This window comes from Dermacentor variabilis, chromosome 6, assembly GCF_050947875.1.
Source record: "Dermacentor variabilis isolate Ectoservices chromosome 6, ASM5094787v1, whole genome shotgun sequence".
In the NCBI taxonomy this organism is placed as follows: Eukaryota; Metazoa; Arthropoda; class Arachnida; order Ixodida; family Ixodidae; genus Dermacentor; species Dermacentor variabilis.
The window spans coordinates 64,308,756-64,326,044 of NC_134573.1; the positions used below are offsets into that span (position 1 = coordinate 64,308,756).

A 17,289-nucleotide genomic window follows, 5' to 3' on the forward strand; every position below is an offset into this window, starting at 1 on the left:
CCGTTTGGCAGCGGGAGATTTAAATTGCAATAAAGGTATTCGTACCCTCCAGATGCAATTTTCTCGTAAACTAAGTCTTTCCTTGGCATGAAATCAACATTGCGAGGTTTCTGAAATCGTACTTAAACAGTCCACATGGATTTTGTATTTTCCTTTCATCATCATCATCATCAGTCTGGCTAGCCCACTGCAGGGCAAAGGCCTCTCCCATACTTCTCCAACTACCCCGGTCATGTCCTAATTGTGGCCACGTTGTCCCTGCAAACTTCTGAATCTCATCTGCCCACCTAACTTTCTGCCGCCCCCTGCTAGGCTTCCCTTCCCTTGGAATCCAGTCCGTAGCCCTTAATGACCATCGGTTATCTTCCCTCCTCATTACATGTCCTGCCCATGCCCCCCCCCATTTATTTTTCGTGATTTCAACTAAGATGTCATTAACTCGTGTTTGTTCCCTCACCCAATCTGCTCTTTTCTTATCCCTTAACTTTACACCTATCGTTCTTCCTTCCATAGCTCTTTGCGTCGTCCTCAATTTAAGTAAAACCCTTTTCGTAAGTCTCCAGGTTTCTGCCTCGTACGTGACAACTGGTAAGACACAGCTGTTATACACTTTTCTCTTGAGGGATAATGGCAACCCGCTGTTCATGATCTGAGAATGCCTGCCAAATGCACCCCAGCCCATTCTTGTTCTTCTGAATATTTCAGTCTCATGATCCGGATCTGCGGTCACTGCCTGCCCTAAGTAGACGTATTTCCTTACCACTTCTAGTGCCTCGCTACCTATCGTAAACTGCTGTTCTCTTCCGAGGCTGTTAAACATTACTTTAGTTTTCTGCAGAATAATTTTTAGACCCACTCTTCTGCTTTGCTTCTACAGTTCATTGAGCATGCATTGCAATTGGCCCCCTGAGTTACTAAGCAAGGCAATATCATCAGCGAGCCGCAAGTTACTACGGTATTCGCCATTAACTCTTATCCCCAATTCTTCCCAATCCAGGTCTCTGAATACCTCCTGTAAACACGCAGTGAATAGCATTGGAGAGATCCTATCTCCCTGTCTGATGTCTTTCTTTATTGGGATTTTGTTGCTTTCTTTATGGGGGACTACGGTGGCTGTGGAGCCGCTATAGATATCTTTCAGTATTTTTACATATGGGTCGTCTACATCCTGATTCCGTAATGCCTCCATGACTGCTGAGGTTTCGACTGAATGAAAGATTTTCTCGTAATCAATGAAAGCTATGTATAAGGGTTGGTTATATTCTGAACATTTCTCTATCACCTGATTTATGATAGTGTCAATATGGTCCATTGTTGAGTAGCCTTTACGAAACATTGCCTGGTCCTTTGGTTGACAGAAGTCTAAGGTGTTCCGTGATTCTATTTGCGATTACCTTAGTAAATACTTTGTAGGCAACAGACAGTAAGCTGATCGGTCTGTAATTTTTCAAGTCTTCGGCGTCCCCTTTTTTTATGGATTAGGATTATGTTAGCGTTCTTCCAAGATTCCGGTACGCTCGAGGTCATGAGGCATTGCGTATGCAGCGTGGCCAGGTTTTGTAGAACAATCTGCCCACCATCCTTCAACAAATCTGCTGTTACCTGATCCTCCCCAGCAGCCTCCCCCCTTTGCATAGCTCCCAAGGCTTTCTTTACTTCTTCCGGCGTTACTTGTGGGATTTCAAATTCCTCTAGACTATTCTCGCTTCCATTAGAGAGTTTTAGAATAGGGGCCCCAAACGTTTTGGGGCCCCAAAGAAATAGCGTTGAAGCCACTGCTAATGTGCGAAAAGCGAACTCCGTTTGGGTTTTGCGTTGGGAACGCTATTTCACCCAAATAGCGGCCCCAAATAGCGGCCCCAAAAGCTTTGCGTCAGCAAAAATGGCGGCACCCATCGAAGCGACGGCTCTAACCTAGCACCAAACTGGCTTCGATTCGTGGTAACGCGTGAAGTTCGCAAGCTAGAAGAAGTGGCTGCGGTTATCGCTTTCTCATAACTAGCGTGTGCTATGAAGATTGATTCATTAGACGCCGCTGTTTCCGAGTTCGATTGTGGATATAATGGCTCGTAGGCCTAACACGGCTAAGCTTGGCTGGTGAAGGCACGTAAAGTTGGTTTGCTCAAAACTAAGCGCAACTAATTGTTCGCTGCTTGCATAATAACCCCTAAATTGTAATTAAACGCGAATACACGCAAATCAAAATTACCATTCCTGTCATAAAATGCTATCGTTTAATTAATTATTTCTAATATCTTGAGCGCATAGTGGCGCTGTCAGCGCAAGACGCTATACGCAATCGCAAAGCCCTATTCTAAAACTCTTCACTCCTGTGTGCCCCAATGCTAACTCCCGCAAAGCTCTTTGTGGCCCCAAAATATTGTGGCCCATATTCTAAAGCTCTCTATTATCGTCGTGGGTGCCACTGGTACTGTATAAATCTCAATAGAACTCCTCAGCGACTTGAACTATCTCCTCCATATTAGTAATGATATTGCCGGCTTTGTCTCTTAACGCATACTTATGATTCTTGCCTATTCCTAGTTTCTTCTTCACTGCTTTTAGGCTTTCTCCATTCCTGTGAGCATGTTCAATTCTATCCATATTATACTTGCTTATGTCAGCTGTCTTAAGCTTGTTGATTAAAAAAGTTCTGCCACTACTATTCTAGCCGTAGGGTAAGAGGCTTACATTGGCGTTTCTTAATTAGATCTTTTGTCTCCTGCGATAGCTTACATGTACCCTGTCTAACGGAGTTACCACCGACTTCTATTGCACACTCCTTAATGATGCCCATAAGATTGTCGTTCATTGCCTCAACACTTAAGGTCCTCTTCCTGAGTTAAAGCCGAATACCTGTTCTGTAGCTTGATCTGGAATTCCTTTATTTTTCCTCTTACCGCTAACTCTTTGATCGGCTTCTTATGTACCAGTTTCTTCCGTTCCCTCCTCAAGTCTAGTCTAATTCGAGTTCTTACCATCCTATGGTCACCTGAGCACACCTTGCCGAGCATGTCCACAACTTGTATGATGCCAGGGTTAGCGCAGAGTACAAAGTCTATTTAATTTCTAGTCTCGCCATTTGGGCTCCTCCACATCCACTTTCGGCTATCCCGTTTGCGGAAGATGGTATTCATCATCTGGATATTATTCTGTTCTGCAAACTCTACAAATAACTCTCCCCTGCTATTCCTAGAGCCTATACCCTAATCCCCCACTCTCTTGTCTCCAGCCCGCTTCTTGCCTACGCTGGCATTGAAGTCGCCCATCAGTATAGGGTATTTTGTTTTGACTTTACCGATCGCCGATTCCATGTCTTCATAGAAGCTTTCGACTTCCTGGTCATTATGACTGTATGTAGGGGCGTAGACTTGTACTGCCTTCAATTTGTACCTCTTATTAGGTTTGACAACAAGACCTGCCACCCTCTCGTTAAAGAATTTTCCTTTAGTGTCCCTTTAATCAAGAAAATCGCCAATGTATGCTTTTGTCTGACTGAATAAGTAGCCTCAAGGTCAGCCTGGCCAGCTGGCAGAGGATTGTATGCCCATAATCAAAACGAAGGCCTGCTAACTGTGAGGTGAAAGAATTAAAATGCTTATTGTATCATGTGACATTATCACTTCCTGATTGAACTGGTATCAAACGAACCCCTGCAAGCACTATCTTTATCTCGGCAGTTGTGCTTTCACAGATTTTACCGGCACAGGTTCTACAACTTGCCATTTTCATCAGTTTCATTGTGTTCATAACTGCTGCAGAGTCCCGTCACACCAGCATGGCATTTGTTGTGATGTCGGCCAGCAATTCATGTGAACACAACAGCTCCATGGCTGCAACTGCTGATGAGAGTGACAACGGTGACATGTGTATTTCTTGTAAAGGAATAAATCAATCGCAGATACCTAAATTCTTCCATTTATGTAAATTTATTACAATATTCGTCACTGCAAACGTGTTCACAGTATGTGTTAAAAGGCCCGCGACACAGAGTTTTTCATTATATGCATTATTTTGTTGTTCTAGAGGCGTTATATTGAGGCATTCCACTGTATACAGGTGAAATATTAACACTCTTAGTCACATGATATAGACAAGATGAATCAGTAGTTTGCTGCATGAATGTTGATTGTAAGGCCATCTGTTACCACCATTCATTATGTTTATGTTTTGTTAATGCTGCCATTCTTTTCAGGAAAACAGTGTGCCTTAGAGGGCCACATCTATAGCTATTGATGATGTGGATGACTCTGAAACAGGGGAACCCGCTTCCCAAAGCCCAGAGGTATAATGATGTAGCTTCGACTGAGCTTTATTTATTTATTTTATTTATTACATGCCTTCTTTCAATGTAGCCAATAGTTTCCCATCAAATTATTCTCTTTCAGAGTGCCTCCATCATGCACACCAATCTGCAGATGAAACATCCCGGGCCATGTGCAATCAGGTAAGGTCCTCAATCTTTCCTAACTTTAATTTGCCTGGCATTTTAATATGCATGCAAGGAAAATAACAGGCGACTTAAATGTACTGAGGATAAGGTCAATATACCTAGGACGTTGTCAGATAATGATAAACTTTATTGCTACTACCATATTCACTCAAAAATTGGTCAACTACAAGTTGACCCGTATATATTGACCTCGCAAAGGAAGAAAAATTTAAATGTAGGTGACTAATCTTCTGAAAACGAACCATAACACATGGCGTAGCCTGAATTGCAAAAAATAACTCGACTACGATGCAGCCTTTCAGCCATCTCTCGCGTGCTTAAGCAATGTGCTGCCAATTTTTTTTCTTGCCCTCGCAAGAGGTGGCCACAGCATCCATATAGAAATGACAACTATGAACATGACAGGCATTTCTTTATCACAAGCTCAGCTACTAGATGTGGCAGTTGATGCCAAAGCTGTGTCCTTGTGCGAACTGCTGGAGAAGTCGTCCTCGTCAGATGTATCACGGATGTACTTGGCATCCCAAACGACGTACTCAGTGCCATTGAGTGCAATCGATGTGCAGCATTTCTTAAATCCAGCCTAGACTGTTGCCGCTGGTAGGCCTTCCCACAAATTCTTTACCCACGTCACAACTTCACTGAGAGAAGAGCCTTCTTGTGGCGTCATCACTGCTTGCTGTTTGATCACTGCAATGGCGCAGAACCCGTGTCTTGAAAAACCAGAACACATGCAGCCACACTTTGCGGAGTTGGTGGACGAATTGCTCCCACATTTTGTGTTCGAGTTGTTTATGTGCTCATTTTTCTGGTATATGCTTAATCTGTGGGGCTGAATAACTAATTAGCTTATACCTGAAACACAAATTATTCAGCTAGAATGTGTTGGCTGCATAACTTGATAATGACAGTACTGTCATTTGCAGGAGTCTGACATTGCAGTGTCAGAAGTTCTTGCTGAACTTAACGGCAAGGTGAGTTGCTTTTGTCTTATTGTGATAGCAATTATAAGGACAGTCCAAGCTTAAATTTGCTTTGATGTGGTGGCCCGTATATTAAGATCATATAGAAAAAGCATGTGAGAGAGAGGGCACTGTGTGTGTGTCGGGGGGGCATTGGACGACATAGTGAGTCTGCCCAGGCTGGGAAGGGCATGAGTTGCCGGTGAAGCATGTCTGTCCTCTAGTCAGCCCGGCCTGGAGTGACCACGTTATCACTCCATGCTGCATATGTAAAAAGGGGGTGCACGTGCCCTATCCTACGAGTAATCTGCAGTATTTCTAAAATTTGAGAGACCCGAGATGGCTGTTCCCTCCATGTCCCTGTTACTCTACCGGTATTCGTGGATTTGTGCACGCCTAATGTTGCAGCTCACATTATCTCAAGGAAGCGAGAACCTACTCAATATGTCTGCTGACTGCTGTTTGCGCTGTTGATCACGCCAGCATTGTGAAAGCAAGCGTTCGCGGTCATTGAGTGAGACCTGTTCTTTATTTTGTGTGTGCTGAGACTGTGCTCATTAATTTATTTAGTATGAGAATGTTTGCCGCAGTATATAGGGCCAATGAAACTACAAACAATTAATAGTTTTTATATGCTTTGTCTTTCGGGCAGAACTGACTTGTTTCGTTAAAAGAAGAAACATACTATTCTGCTTGCTTCAGTACAAGTATATGCGATAATAGCATGGATAGTTTGGCTAGTTGGTACTGTATTACAGAGGAAACAGCACAGGAACATTGAGACGCGAAAGGTGACACATACATATACAACTTAAAGGGCTCCTCACGAGGCCCCATAGCAAATTTTGGTTATACGCTAGAAGTTGTTACGTGTCCTCTAGGGAGTGTTCTGCCACAAAAATTTTTCAAATCGGCTCATTAATAGCCAAGACAAAAATATCTCATTGGCGCAAACCCGATTTCAGCAGGTGGGCTCCACTGCCAAGCAAGATACTCTCTCCACTCGCCCCATCTAGCCTCTGCAAGTGAAATTCCTTCCCTGCGTTGCCCCGCACCGGACCTCGAGGATCGCATGACACATACGTCACAGGCTCCCCCCCCCCCTCCGCTTTTTTTTCTTCTCACTTTTTTTGGCACTACGCATTTCCGTAGACGGCGTCACGCACGAGCTGTTGTCTCGTTCACACAGCTCACGATTTTGCATGAGTTAATTGCTTTGGTGAGAGAGTTTGCCGGACAGCGTGGGAATAGAACCTGGGCCCCTGGGGTGTGAAACGAGCACTCATCCCTGATGCCACAGCGGCTCTTTGGTTCTCTTTGTCTTAAGGTATGCCTAGTGCGTGCGCCATGTGGCACACGTCACACTGCAGCCATCTGGTTGACTAAAGGTGCTTTCGCGTTCCCACATGTAAGCAGTCTTGATGTGTATCTGCCTTCTTACATTGCAGGTGCACCTAGGAAATTATGTGTACATTGAGAAGAAGAAGTGGGAACAGCTCCAGGACCTAAGCCGGGACTCCCTGTTTTGCAAAAACCTGGCAAAACTAGTGTGGGGACCAGCACTCAGGGGTAGGAGCATCACAGGGGCTCATTGTCAGCGCTTCCGGAAGAATAGCAATGCTGTTGCAAAGCCGGCATTGAGCCCCCATAAACTGGAAGCTGTGGGTAGTAAGTATCAGTCACATTCTTGCACGTTTGTTCTTGTAGTGTTTAAGAATACATGTATTACAGTCAAATAATTAATTTTCCAGATGCATTTGATGCATATCTTACAAAATGTGGTGCCCCTAGAAAGGAGAAGAAATCACGACGTTCAAAAATGAACCGCTACCTCGCGGACCTGCTGCGAGACATCAAGTGAGTGTAAGAAGCCAACAAATAAAGAAAGATCAGGCCCTCGGTATCCTTTATTCTCATGCATTAAGTAAGTGTGTAATTGTAAACATGTTTACATGCAGCAAACCACGTTAATTTGAAGCCATAGGAGCCATGGAAATATCAAAATTAATCAAACACAATAACTCGATCCGGGCAAAATATATCATTGCTATTATTTGTTGCTACTATTATTTGGCGAATTTTGAATTGCTGAATGAATCAGTGGTGCTGGTTGGTCGCATTCAGTAGTTTGTGGCTCCAAGGGTAATGTTTTCTAGCAGGCCAATACTGTATTTACTCGCATAATGACTGCACCCCCAAACAGTGTTCCCTGAAAAAATTTAAGGTAATTTTTTTAAATAGGTCCCTCTGAAGAATTGCGCAATAAAGAATTTACCGTTGGGGGTACCATTTGGCAAAAAGAAATAAACCTTCAAAGCGTTTATCCTGCTTTGTGCTGTGCCATGTATCAGTATACGCAAGTTACACATCTGTCCTTATAAACGCTTTTGAGTGGGTGCATGAGCGCAGCAACCGTGCTTCTGACTTGCAAGCATGAAGGGAACACTGTCCCGCATCATTTCTCTTAATGGTGACATTAGATGCGCGATACCTTGAAACAGCTATGGCATAAACAAGAACCCGTGTCCACTGTGGAAGGTTGGAATTATCGAGGTTTTATTCCATGTATTTGTTTGAATAAAGTATATACCGGCCATTCAACATGTGTATAAAGATTTGTAAATAAAGTGTTTTGAGTGCATGATGATTCATTCCTTTAAATGCAGGCACACATTCCCCAAGGTACTTCGCATCTCTAAAGGAATTAAGTTTAGAAAGCATGGAAGGTATGTGCCTGGCCCAAGTCAAATGCAGAGAATAGTTACTAGGTGACCTTCCGGGGTGCATTTATACTCTTTGCTGAGCAAATATAAGTTAACCAGGCAATGCACGTCTGCACATTAAAGAGCTCCACATATGCAAAATTAGTGCATAGCTGGGCCGTCACAACAGGGCCTCATGGGTCAGGTGTCCTGCATGATATATCAAGCCTATAATTGATAAATATTTGTTGTGCAGCACACAAAGCCCAATAGTAGCGTAAGGCAGTGCACATAAGATATACAAGGATCTAGCATCGTACTGCAGAGCACATGAGGACACATATCCAGTAATATTGTATGTACGAGTCACATATAAAACCTACATATAGGTGATTTTTCAGTAGGGAAGGCTATATGTAAACGCAGTCAAGCAGGTAGAAAGTTCAGTAATCTGATGAGGATATCAAGTAAGCAGCGATAGACTAGAGTGGGCCGGCACAAGACAGTAGTAATTGGAGACCGCTAGGAGATGCATTATTCCTGCATTAAATATGAAATAGGATGATGGTGATAATAATTCAGGTGGCAATGACGACTTGCAAGAAAACAATGTAATGGCAAATAACGCTTTAGCATTTGAGCAATAGGCAGGCATTGGAATGTTCTCTCCCTTCCTTCGAATGAACTTATTCATCTGCTCTCAATAGAGTTCAATCATCATCAACATCATACATTTCCTTTCAAGCACTACTCCTGCTTTTGCCCACAGTGGTCTCGCTCATTTACTCTGGCCTGTTGCCAATACAAGTAGCTTAATTAAGCTAAATCGTTGCTATCTGCATCTTAAAAGCCTCAACAGCTTCGCTTCTGTTCTGCCACAGTGATGTCAGTGACCAATCTATCCAAACCACTCTTCTTTTTCTTAGTGCATCCCTCCAACGACGAAGCTCACCGGTTCATGTAGCCTTAGCCTGTGACGCGCCTGCTGTGATCCAATGAGCGCAGTCAGCGTGGGTGCCAAGTCCTGGGCATAGCGGCAGAGCGGCCCGGCGGACAGGAAGGCCAGATGGTGGCCACGAACCTGAGGGAACTGACCCCCAAGCCCCATCAGGCCCGGAGACGCCTTGTGGCCGAACAGGCCATTGAAGAAGGCCGGCATGCGGATGGAGCCGCCGATGTCGGTGCCGAGACCGAGGGCCGAGCCTGCCGCAGACACCAGGCTGCCTTCGCCCCCTGTTGAACGCAAGGGTGCTCATCCCCGAGTCTAGTACAGACATATTGTATAATGCTTAAATGGAGGACAAAAGATATCTAAGCGGGAAAACTTGTGAAAGAAACAAAGGGAAACAAGCGGAAGGGAAGTCTCAATCTGGGGCCAGCATTTCGGCAGCAATACATTGAAAAATACAAGCATCACGGACTAAACACTCGCACTAGATGATGGCTTAGCTAGTTAGAAGAAATGCCCATTAAAATCAATACACATAACTGCGGCCACGCAGAAAGAGCGCTGAGTGACAGTGCCGTGTCTTTCGTGTCTTCCCTCTTGCCGCCGTTGTATCTTAGCTCACATTTTGAGTATACGAAATAAGGCTTCGTAAGCGTTGTACAACAAGGGCAAAAATTGAGAGATGGAGGCATACTATATGTGTGTGTTCGTGTACAAGAGAGGGCGAAGCCAGGGGCCTGGTTTTCGTTAATGAAAACCATGAAAAACCAACAGCTAATGAAGCGAAGGGAAGCATAGGGATAGTATTTGTAGTTTCAATTGAAATGTGGAAATGATAAAGGGAAGTGAAAGTGAACGAAAAAATACAGCTTGTATTTCTCTATATCGATTCGGCCAGGCATTTGCACTACATTCATATAGTCTGCGATAGCATGTTCCTGTCTGTCCTTTTTTTGTTCTTGTTTATCGTCCGCAACGTTTATGAAGTCAAGATGTACAAACTCATTGGAAAAGCTGCACTTGCATGCTAAAAGGCACTCACTATCCTTGTCGTTCATATTTATTGAATATTTTATTCTTGACTCAATATATATAATGACACAAAAACAACCATCTTTTTTTAAATAAATATAGGGATCGGTACAATCAGATGTACTAAATCACAACGCAACAGTACTGCCAGCTCTAGGGAGACTTTTCTAGATGTGGAAATTTCAGCGTAATTAAGCGAAAGGGGGAGATTAGTCCCAATGTAGGGAAATTGCGTGCTCAGACATTTATACTCGGGAACTGCTGACATAGCGATCAGTGTTGATTTCAGTCATCTCAAATTACCTTCGCAATCACACTTTTTATCGCACTGCAGTGCAGTGAACACATGTAGCCAAGTAAACGACAGCATGTGGGTGTCCTGGGATCCTGAAAGAAGTGTTCCTACTGCTATTTTGCCATTCGTATCTCCAGCTGGGCTCTCAGTGACTGTGCACTCTGAGTGAAATGTTTGTCAGGTAACCGGCGAAACTAGCCTATGCTGCCACACTAAACGAAGCAGGTGAATCTGGGCGTAACTGAACACGCATGCCAAGCAACGAATGCAACAATGTAGCGCCAAAAAGCTTACCAGCACATGTATACTCAAATTTATCGGGAACCACCCATAGGCAGAGCAGCCTTAGACAGAGCCCCAGTGGTCATGTTCAGGCGAGTTTTGCTTTAGAGGAAAGATAAAATTAGCTCCATATCTGCATGCTTTCCTGCAAATGACATGTAAGTGTGTAAATGTAGTGCTAATTCAGCACACGGCACGCAAATAAAGAAATATTCACATCTTTTACATTGATGTCCTTAAGTGTCACAATGTTTTGTGATTGTTACATTCTGTGAGGGAGCTTCGACGATCATGTTTATTACAGTTCGAATAAAGTTCTGTGTAATCTTGACACGTTGCTCTACATGCAATACAAGCTTGGACTACAAAGTGTAAATGTGCTGACGTCTTCTGTGAATACGGGGCGCTTAAGCAGGGGGCATTCTTGTAGCATAAGAACTTGCATTGTGACATCATTTCAGCTCAAGTGCGGGGACATACAATTCGAATATTCTAATACAAGCTTATATATAAATTTAAACTATAACATTTGCAGAACATTCCTAGAAGGAAAACAAATGTCTGCAGAAATAATGAAAACATTGATTACCAATTTAATATTACAAAAATGTACAAAATTCTAAACAACGTTTTATCTCAGTCAGGGGAAAACTCAATTAGGAGGCCTGGAGCACTACATGGCAAAGAATAAGCGAAATCGCTGAATTGCCCTCTTTTGACAGCGATAGCTCTTTAGAATATTTTAGGCATTTTTTTATCTTCTGTCTCGGGTATGATCACCATGTTTATTGCAATGTTACCTTTTTTGCAAGTCACCAGAAATCTATACTCCATCTCACAAGTCGTTAGCAGCACTGTGGAAGCTGCAGGACTCCTCAGCCAGCAGGAAGGCCGAATCCCCTTCAAGATGTATTCATCTGCGCCGCGTTGTCTGCTCACCGTCAAAGTAATTCAGTTACGATGTACTTAGGTAAAAGTCTTAATATGCATCTAGCGCAGTGACATATGATGTACCAAGGGAAAATAAAACCCTCCAATCCTGCCAGTATTAAGACAGTTATGCCAGGAACTATATACGACTGCACAAGGGTATCCCCTGTGTATGCCTCTTAGCTTTGGCAGAACTGAAAACAGCTTGGGAAATAGACTGAAAATTTAGGTCCAGCCAAAGATTCCAACCCCAGGCTTGCAACATTGCAGCTTCCCTTTCTTATATATATATATATATTATAGCATATCAAGCCACCTCCTCTCAGCATCAGTTGCCAGCTTTCTATTGCAGAAGTATAAGTTCCTAATAATGCTTATATTTCTTTTTCTTCGGGCGGCTTGCCCTGCAGCACATATATTCAATTGAATGAATGTTTAGAGGCCCACCTCATCTACAAATTATGGTAGTATTATATAGCTTTATAGAAAATGTCGCTTTTCCTGCGACCTGCGACCAACCGCAGTGCATGCATTTTAGAACGTATTATTGTGATTATCATGTTGAGTGCAATTGCCCCAAAGTACTCTTATTATGAAGTGCGAAGCATTAGATCCCCACGGAAGCGCTCTGTGCAGCACATACAGTTGCCCCTTGCCCTTTTCTTCGTGTCAACTTGGGGAAGCAAAAATTGCTGTGAAGGTCACCCCACCACGTGGTGACAGCTCCCCATAAAACAAGCTGTATCATTTTGTTACCGCTTACAGATGAGATAATTTCACTGTTTTATTGCAAAGATCGGGTACCCCTAAAAAATTAAATTATGAGGTTTCACGTGCCAAAACCACTTTCTGATTATGAGGCACGCCGTAGTGGAGGACTCCGGAAATTTTGACCACCTGGGGTTCTTTAACGTGCACCTAAATCTAAGCAGACGGGTGTGTTCGCCCCCATCGAAATGCGGCCGCCGTGGCCGGGATTCGATCCCGCGACCTCGTGCTCAGCAGCCTAACACCATAGCCACTGAGCAACCACAGCGGGTTCTAGTACCCCTATGTTTCAATACAGGTTTTACGACCTCCCGCGCTATTGGCGTGGGACTACTATTCTAGAACCTCTCCGCTTTAAAAAAATGCCGCTTATAATGAAGTATATTTGCTTTTACCATGAATGGATTGCAACGAGGGTTTCGGGCATTCATTTTACATACATCAACGAAACATGGCTGGTTTTCATTGTTACCTACTTCTTGTGAATTTTCGTGGATTTAATCTTGCTCGCACAGCTAAATATGAGAATGTAGATTGCTTGCTTTTTCATTATGACGTCATTTGTCTGGGACGCAGAATGTCACAAAGTATTATATCTTTGCTATGAGTCCATATTGCTTTGATATATTGCTGACTGCTGCCTATGTAATACGGGCCAATGGGCTTGTAAAGCTGCTTAAGAAGCTTTTTTTTTCCTTGGTCCTCGCCATGCAATCAATGGCAAAACAAGCTGCAAACTTCATAAGTAGCACAGGCATGCATCATCACATTTGCACTATACTGTTACATCGGGGTTTCGGTTTCGAGACCGAAACTTACTCGCCCTCAGGGGGTGCTGTGATAGAGACGCTGAGCCTATTTAAGGTGCCGCACTTTCAATAAAGTCTCTCTCAGGCTCGGTCCTGGTTCTTGTCTCCGTCTCTCTTCAGGCCACCTTTCCGGCGTGCCCAGCATGGTGCTCATGGTGTCCATTGGCGACGAGGATGAACTTTCCGTGCGGGCTGCACATCGTGAACTGCTGCCATAATGCCCACAAGAATTGCCCATTCTGCCGTTCTGCTGCCGCGGATGTGGGATCCAACGCTGCTAGCGTAACGCGTTTCATCGCCATTCGTGACATCACACTGGCGACGAGGTTAATTCGTGTGCATTGCACCTATATGCGAGTTACGACTCCCAGCTTGCTTCTTCACCGCACCTTCCACTTCTGCTGCCCTCCTTTCAAGCAGCATTTCGGCACTTTCTGCTTTTTGGTGCGACTGCGACGTTATCTGGTTGACCTTCGATGCTACTGCAGCATCTTCTTTCCGGCTGTGCACACCTCTCGGTACTTCCGGCTACCGCTTCTGCATGAACGCAGTAATGCCCCTCCCACCATTCCTTTCATGTCCCAGCATACCGGCTATTCTTTGGCTCAAATGGCGACGTGTTTTGCAAGCATACGTCGACAACGACGCCAAGACTACTACGCCGAACCACAAGAAAGCACTCCTCAACGCGCTAGGGGTGGAAGGCATCAGTATTTACTACAACCTCATCGAGAGTGAGGCGCAGGCCAGAGCCGATGAAGGGACAGAGGACTCCAAAGCAATTGACGTATACGAAGCGGCGCTTCAAGTGCTTGACAAGCACTTTCGTGAAAAAGAGGACGAATTTTGCACTCGCGTTCATTTCAAACGCAGAGTACAAAGTCCTGCGGAGCCGACTACGGAATTCATCCAAGATGTTCCATGGCTCACCAAATCGTGCAAGTTTGGCACCGCTACCGACCTCATGGTTCAAGACTAGATCCTTTGCGGCTTGCAGTAGCATCAACTTCACCGCCGGTTCATCCAACTCGGTGAGAGTTTTACAGTCAAGAAAGCATTAGAAATTGCTCAGGAAGAGGAACGCGCCGATAAAATACTGCAGCAGCTTGGTGCTCTACAAGCAGACGCCATTTCACAGCACCGCCAGCCACAAGATGGCGTACGCAAACACCCATGCATCCCGCGTGAGCCGCGCATTTACATTCGCTCGCCTGTGCAGCCGGTCGACTGCAGCGCCAACGAGAACTATATATCTAGGTAACTTTTCGCCATAGGGGCGAAAAGTTACCTAGATATATAGTCATATATATATATATTCTTGCGCCATCTAAAGCGCCTAGCGCAATCCTTCCCCCAGCGCCGCCACCTCCCCAGCTTTTGCATCCTCCACGGAGCAACGGGAGCGCTGCAAGCTAATGGCCAGAGGGTCCCTGTCCATCACAATGCTGAAAAAAACAGGTAAGTTTCACTTTGTCTGCTATATTGCTTCACGGAAGTTAACACAGTGGGGATGCCGCAAATGTTCGCTTGGTATTCACTTTTGTTCTTGAATGAAACTACATGTGCGTCCGTGGCAGATGCAAAAAAGAAAACGGGTACCTGTGCGACCGGGCCGACACAACACCTTCTAGAGAACTTTCCGAGATGGCAGACGCCGAGAGTGAGAAGGTACACCTCCCCGTCAGTGAAGGAGGCAACCAGACGCCTCTGCGCCGTCGGCTCAGCACGGCGGCTGCTTCCACTATGGCTCGCCACATTGTAGGGCGAATTTTCCTGGTTGTCCTGGTTGTGCTGTTCGCCACAAATTCTGCCAGACGTGTGGCGAGAAGGGAAATTTCTTCCAACTGCGCCGTTCATCGGTAAGTACATTGGGACCAGTCAACGAGCTGTAAATGGAAGACAATATTGCTATAAAGACGCCGACCATTCTACACATTGAAGACGCTGTCGGCGCCCTATTGCTTATGCGCATTCCCGTACAGGTGAACGTGACTCTACAGTTGATGGTTGACACCGGAGTGGTTGTGTCACTGACGAATTTTCAGGACTACAAGAGGCACTTCTCCCATGTTCGCCTACTTCAATCACATCTAGTGACCCAGAACTGCTCGGAGCAAGTGGTGAATAACTTGGGCTTATTGTCCACAACCGTGAAGTTCCAAGATCAGTCGGCTGCGGTGAACTTCTATGTCACTGAACGCGGTTCATCACTTCTGGGACTCGTCCCTATTAAGGCATTAAAGGTAGTGATTGATGGAGCGACTTTGTCGTGTGTCCTAGCCTCGTCTTCACCACCGGACTTCGACATTGATTCCCGCTGGACGGAATATCATCAGACTTCACTGAACTTATACGGTGCAGCGGACTTTGGCAGTATACCGCAGGCCAACGCCTGTTCAACTTCACCAGCAGCGAGAGTGGACTAGCGTAGAGTGTTGGAACAGTCTACCTAAGGGGACTCGCACACATCATCGGGCAATTTGGAACAATGCCACGTCTGAACTTCCGTCCAACTTCAATGCCAGCGAGCATCGTGACAGCAAGCTCCACGGAAAACCCAGGTAGACCGTATATCACGGGTCAACTTGCGTGCTGAGCGCATTACTACCAGGTTTTTCTATAGTCATATACCCATCTTGCAAATTATTTTCTAAAACAGTCAGATGCAGTTACTTCAGATATGCCTTCAGTGAATTCCGCATTTCAGTGCAGTTCACAGTCCCGAGTGCATACTTACACAGCTCGTAAAGTAGTGCCAGTGAGTATTTCATGTTTGGCCGTAAGGCAAAAGAGTTGGGCACGGTTACTTATGTTGACTAACGTGCCCAGTCAAAATGCTGCGCTAGCAGCGTCGACTGCTGAGCGTTTCATAGGATCTGAGGATTCTGCTCGGGCACCAGTTCAACGTCCTGCTGTAGTACCCAGCAAAAATGAACTCCTTGCTTTGCCTGATAGGCGTGTAACTAAACCAGTGGTTCAGTGCAGACACCTTCACAACAAATGAATGATGTGCCCAGTCCCCATGCTTTCTCTGAAACACCTAACGCTCGTGCCTCCGAGCCTTCATGCTCCCATGCAGTTCTCCATTAGTATTCGCTCCCAGCTGTGCCTGAGGAGCGCATCAGTCAATCTTCGGATTCTTTTTGATCTTGTTCTTCGCCTTCGAAGTCGTCTGACGGGCACTTCAGTAGCTAGTAAACTCAAATGTCGTCTTCATCTCCGCCCCCAGTTTCGCCTGGTGGGTGCTTAGCTGAGCAGAAAAACTCAACAGCAACTTCGGAAACGCAACTTCATGTACCGCAATTACCTCCGTGGTCAAAAAGGCGGCGCCAGAAACCACGCTATCTGCAATATTTTATTTCATTGTCATTTCATGGGTTCATATTTTGTTATTACTTGCATTTTTGTGACATGGACAGGTGTTCAGATGTTTTGTTGGCTGCTGTGCAGTCCTTTGTGTTCCTATATGTTCATTTTTGTTGTGCGTTATACCCCTGTCAAGTGGGCAAGTTAAGTGCACTTACGGGGAGTGCACTGCGGGACCTTGAGTGACACTTTCGGCTACGCCGTGCTAAGCGCATGCAGTAGCACTAAAAAAAAAATATCGACAAACTAAAACCATGTTTTTCGTGATGTAGACTAAAATCTAAAAAAAGTTCTAAAAGGCGATTGCTTTGGTTGTATTCTAAATAAAAAACAATCGTATTCTATAGTTAGTCAAGAAAAAAACGGAAGTATTTTTCTCATAAGGCCGGCCAAGACGAATGCCTAGTCAATCCAGAACAAGATGGTGGCATGCGATGAGGCGGCATTTGATCCTGCTAGAACAGAATATCAGCGAGTTATGCTCTGATTATTTTGTTAAAAGCTCTTCAAGAGCTAGAACTAACCTCTGTGTCCTTTTTCTATGCATTGCGTTTTGTGCCGCTGAAACAGCTGGCGGCGAGGCTACGTACTCGACCAACAAAGTGCGTTCTGTGAACGCACTCCGACCGGAGTGCACTCTTCTCCTCCGAGTACACTCAGCTTGCGACGTTTAGATTTGGGAAAGTCCACTTAAAACCGAGTGCAATCTCCGTACGTGCACTTGCCCGCTTGACAGGGGTG

General features: G+C 44.9%; 1 protein-coding gene across 1 annotated transcript in view; it reads right to left on the reverse strand.

The window, feature by feature from the left end:
* Positions 1-17,289, reverse strand: part of LOC142586160 (fatty-acid amide hydrolase 2-A-like) — a 102,926-nt gene that overhangs the window by 29,102 nt on the left and 56,535 nt on the right. The window contains exon 6 of the mRNA XM_075697412.1: positions 9,070-9,350. Within this exon, the coding sequence (XP_075553527.1) occupies positions 9,070-9,350 (281 nt within the window). The remainder of the gene's footprint in view (positions 1-9,069; positions 9,351-17,289) is intronic.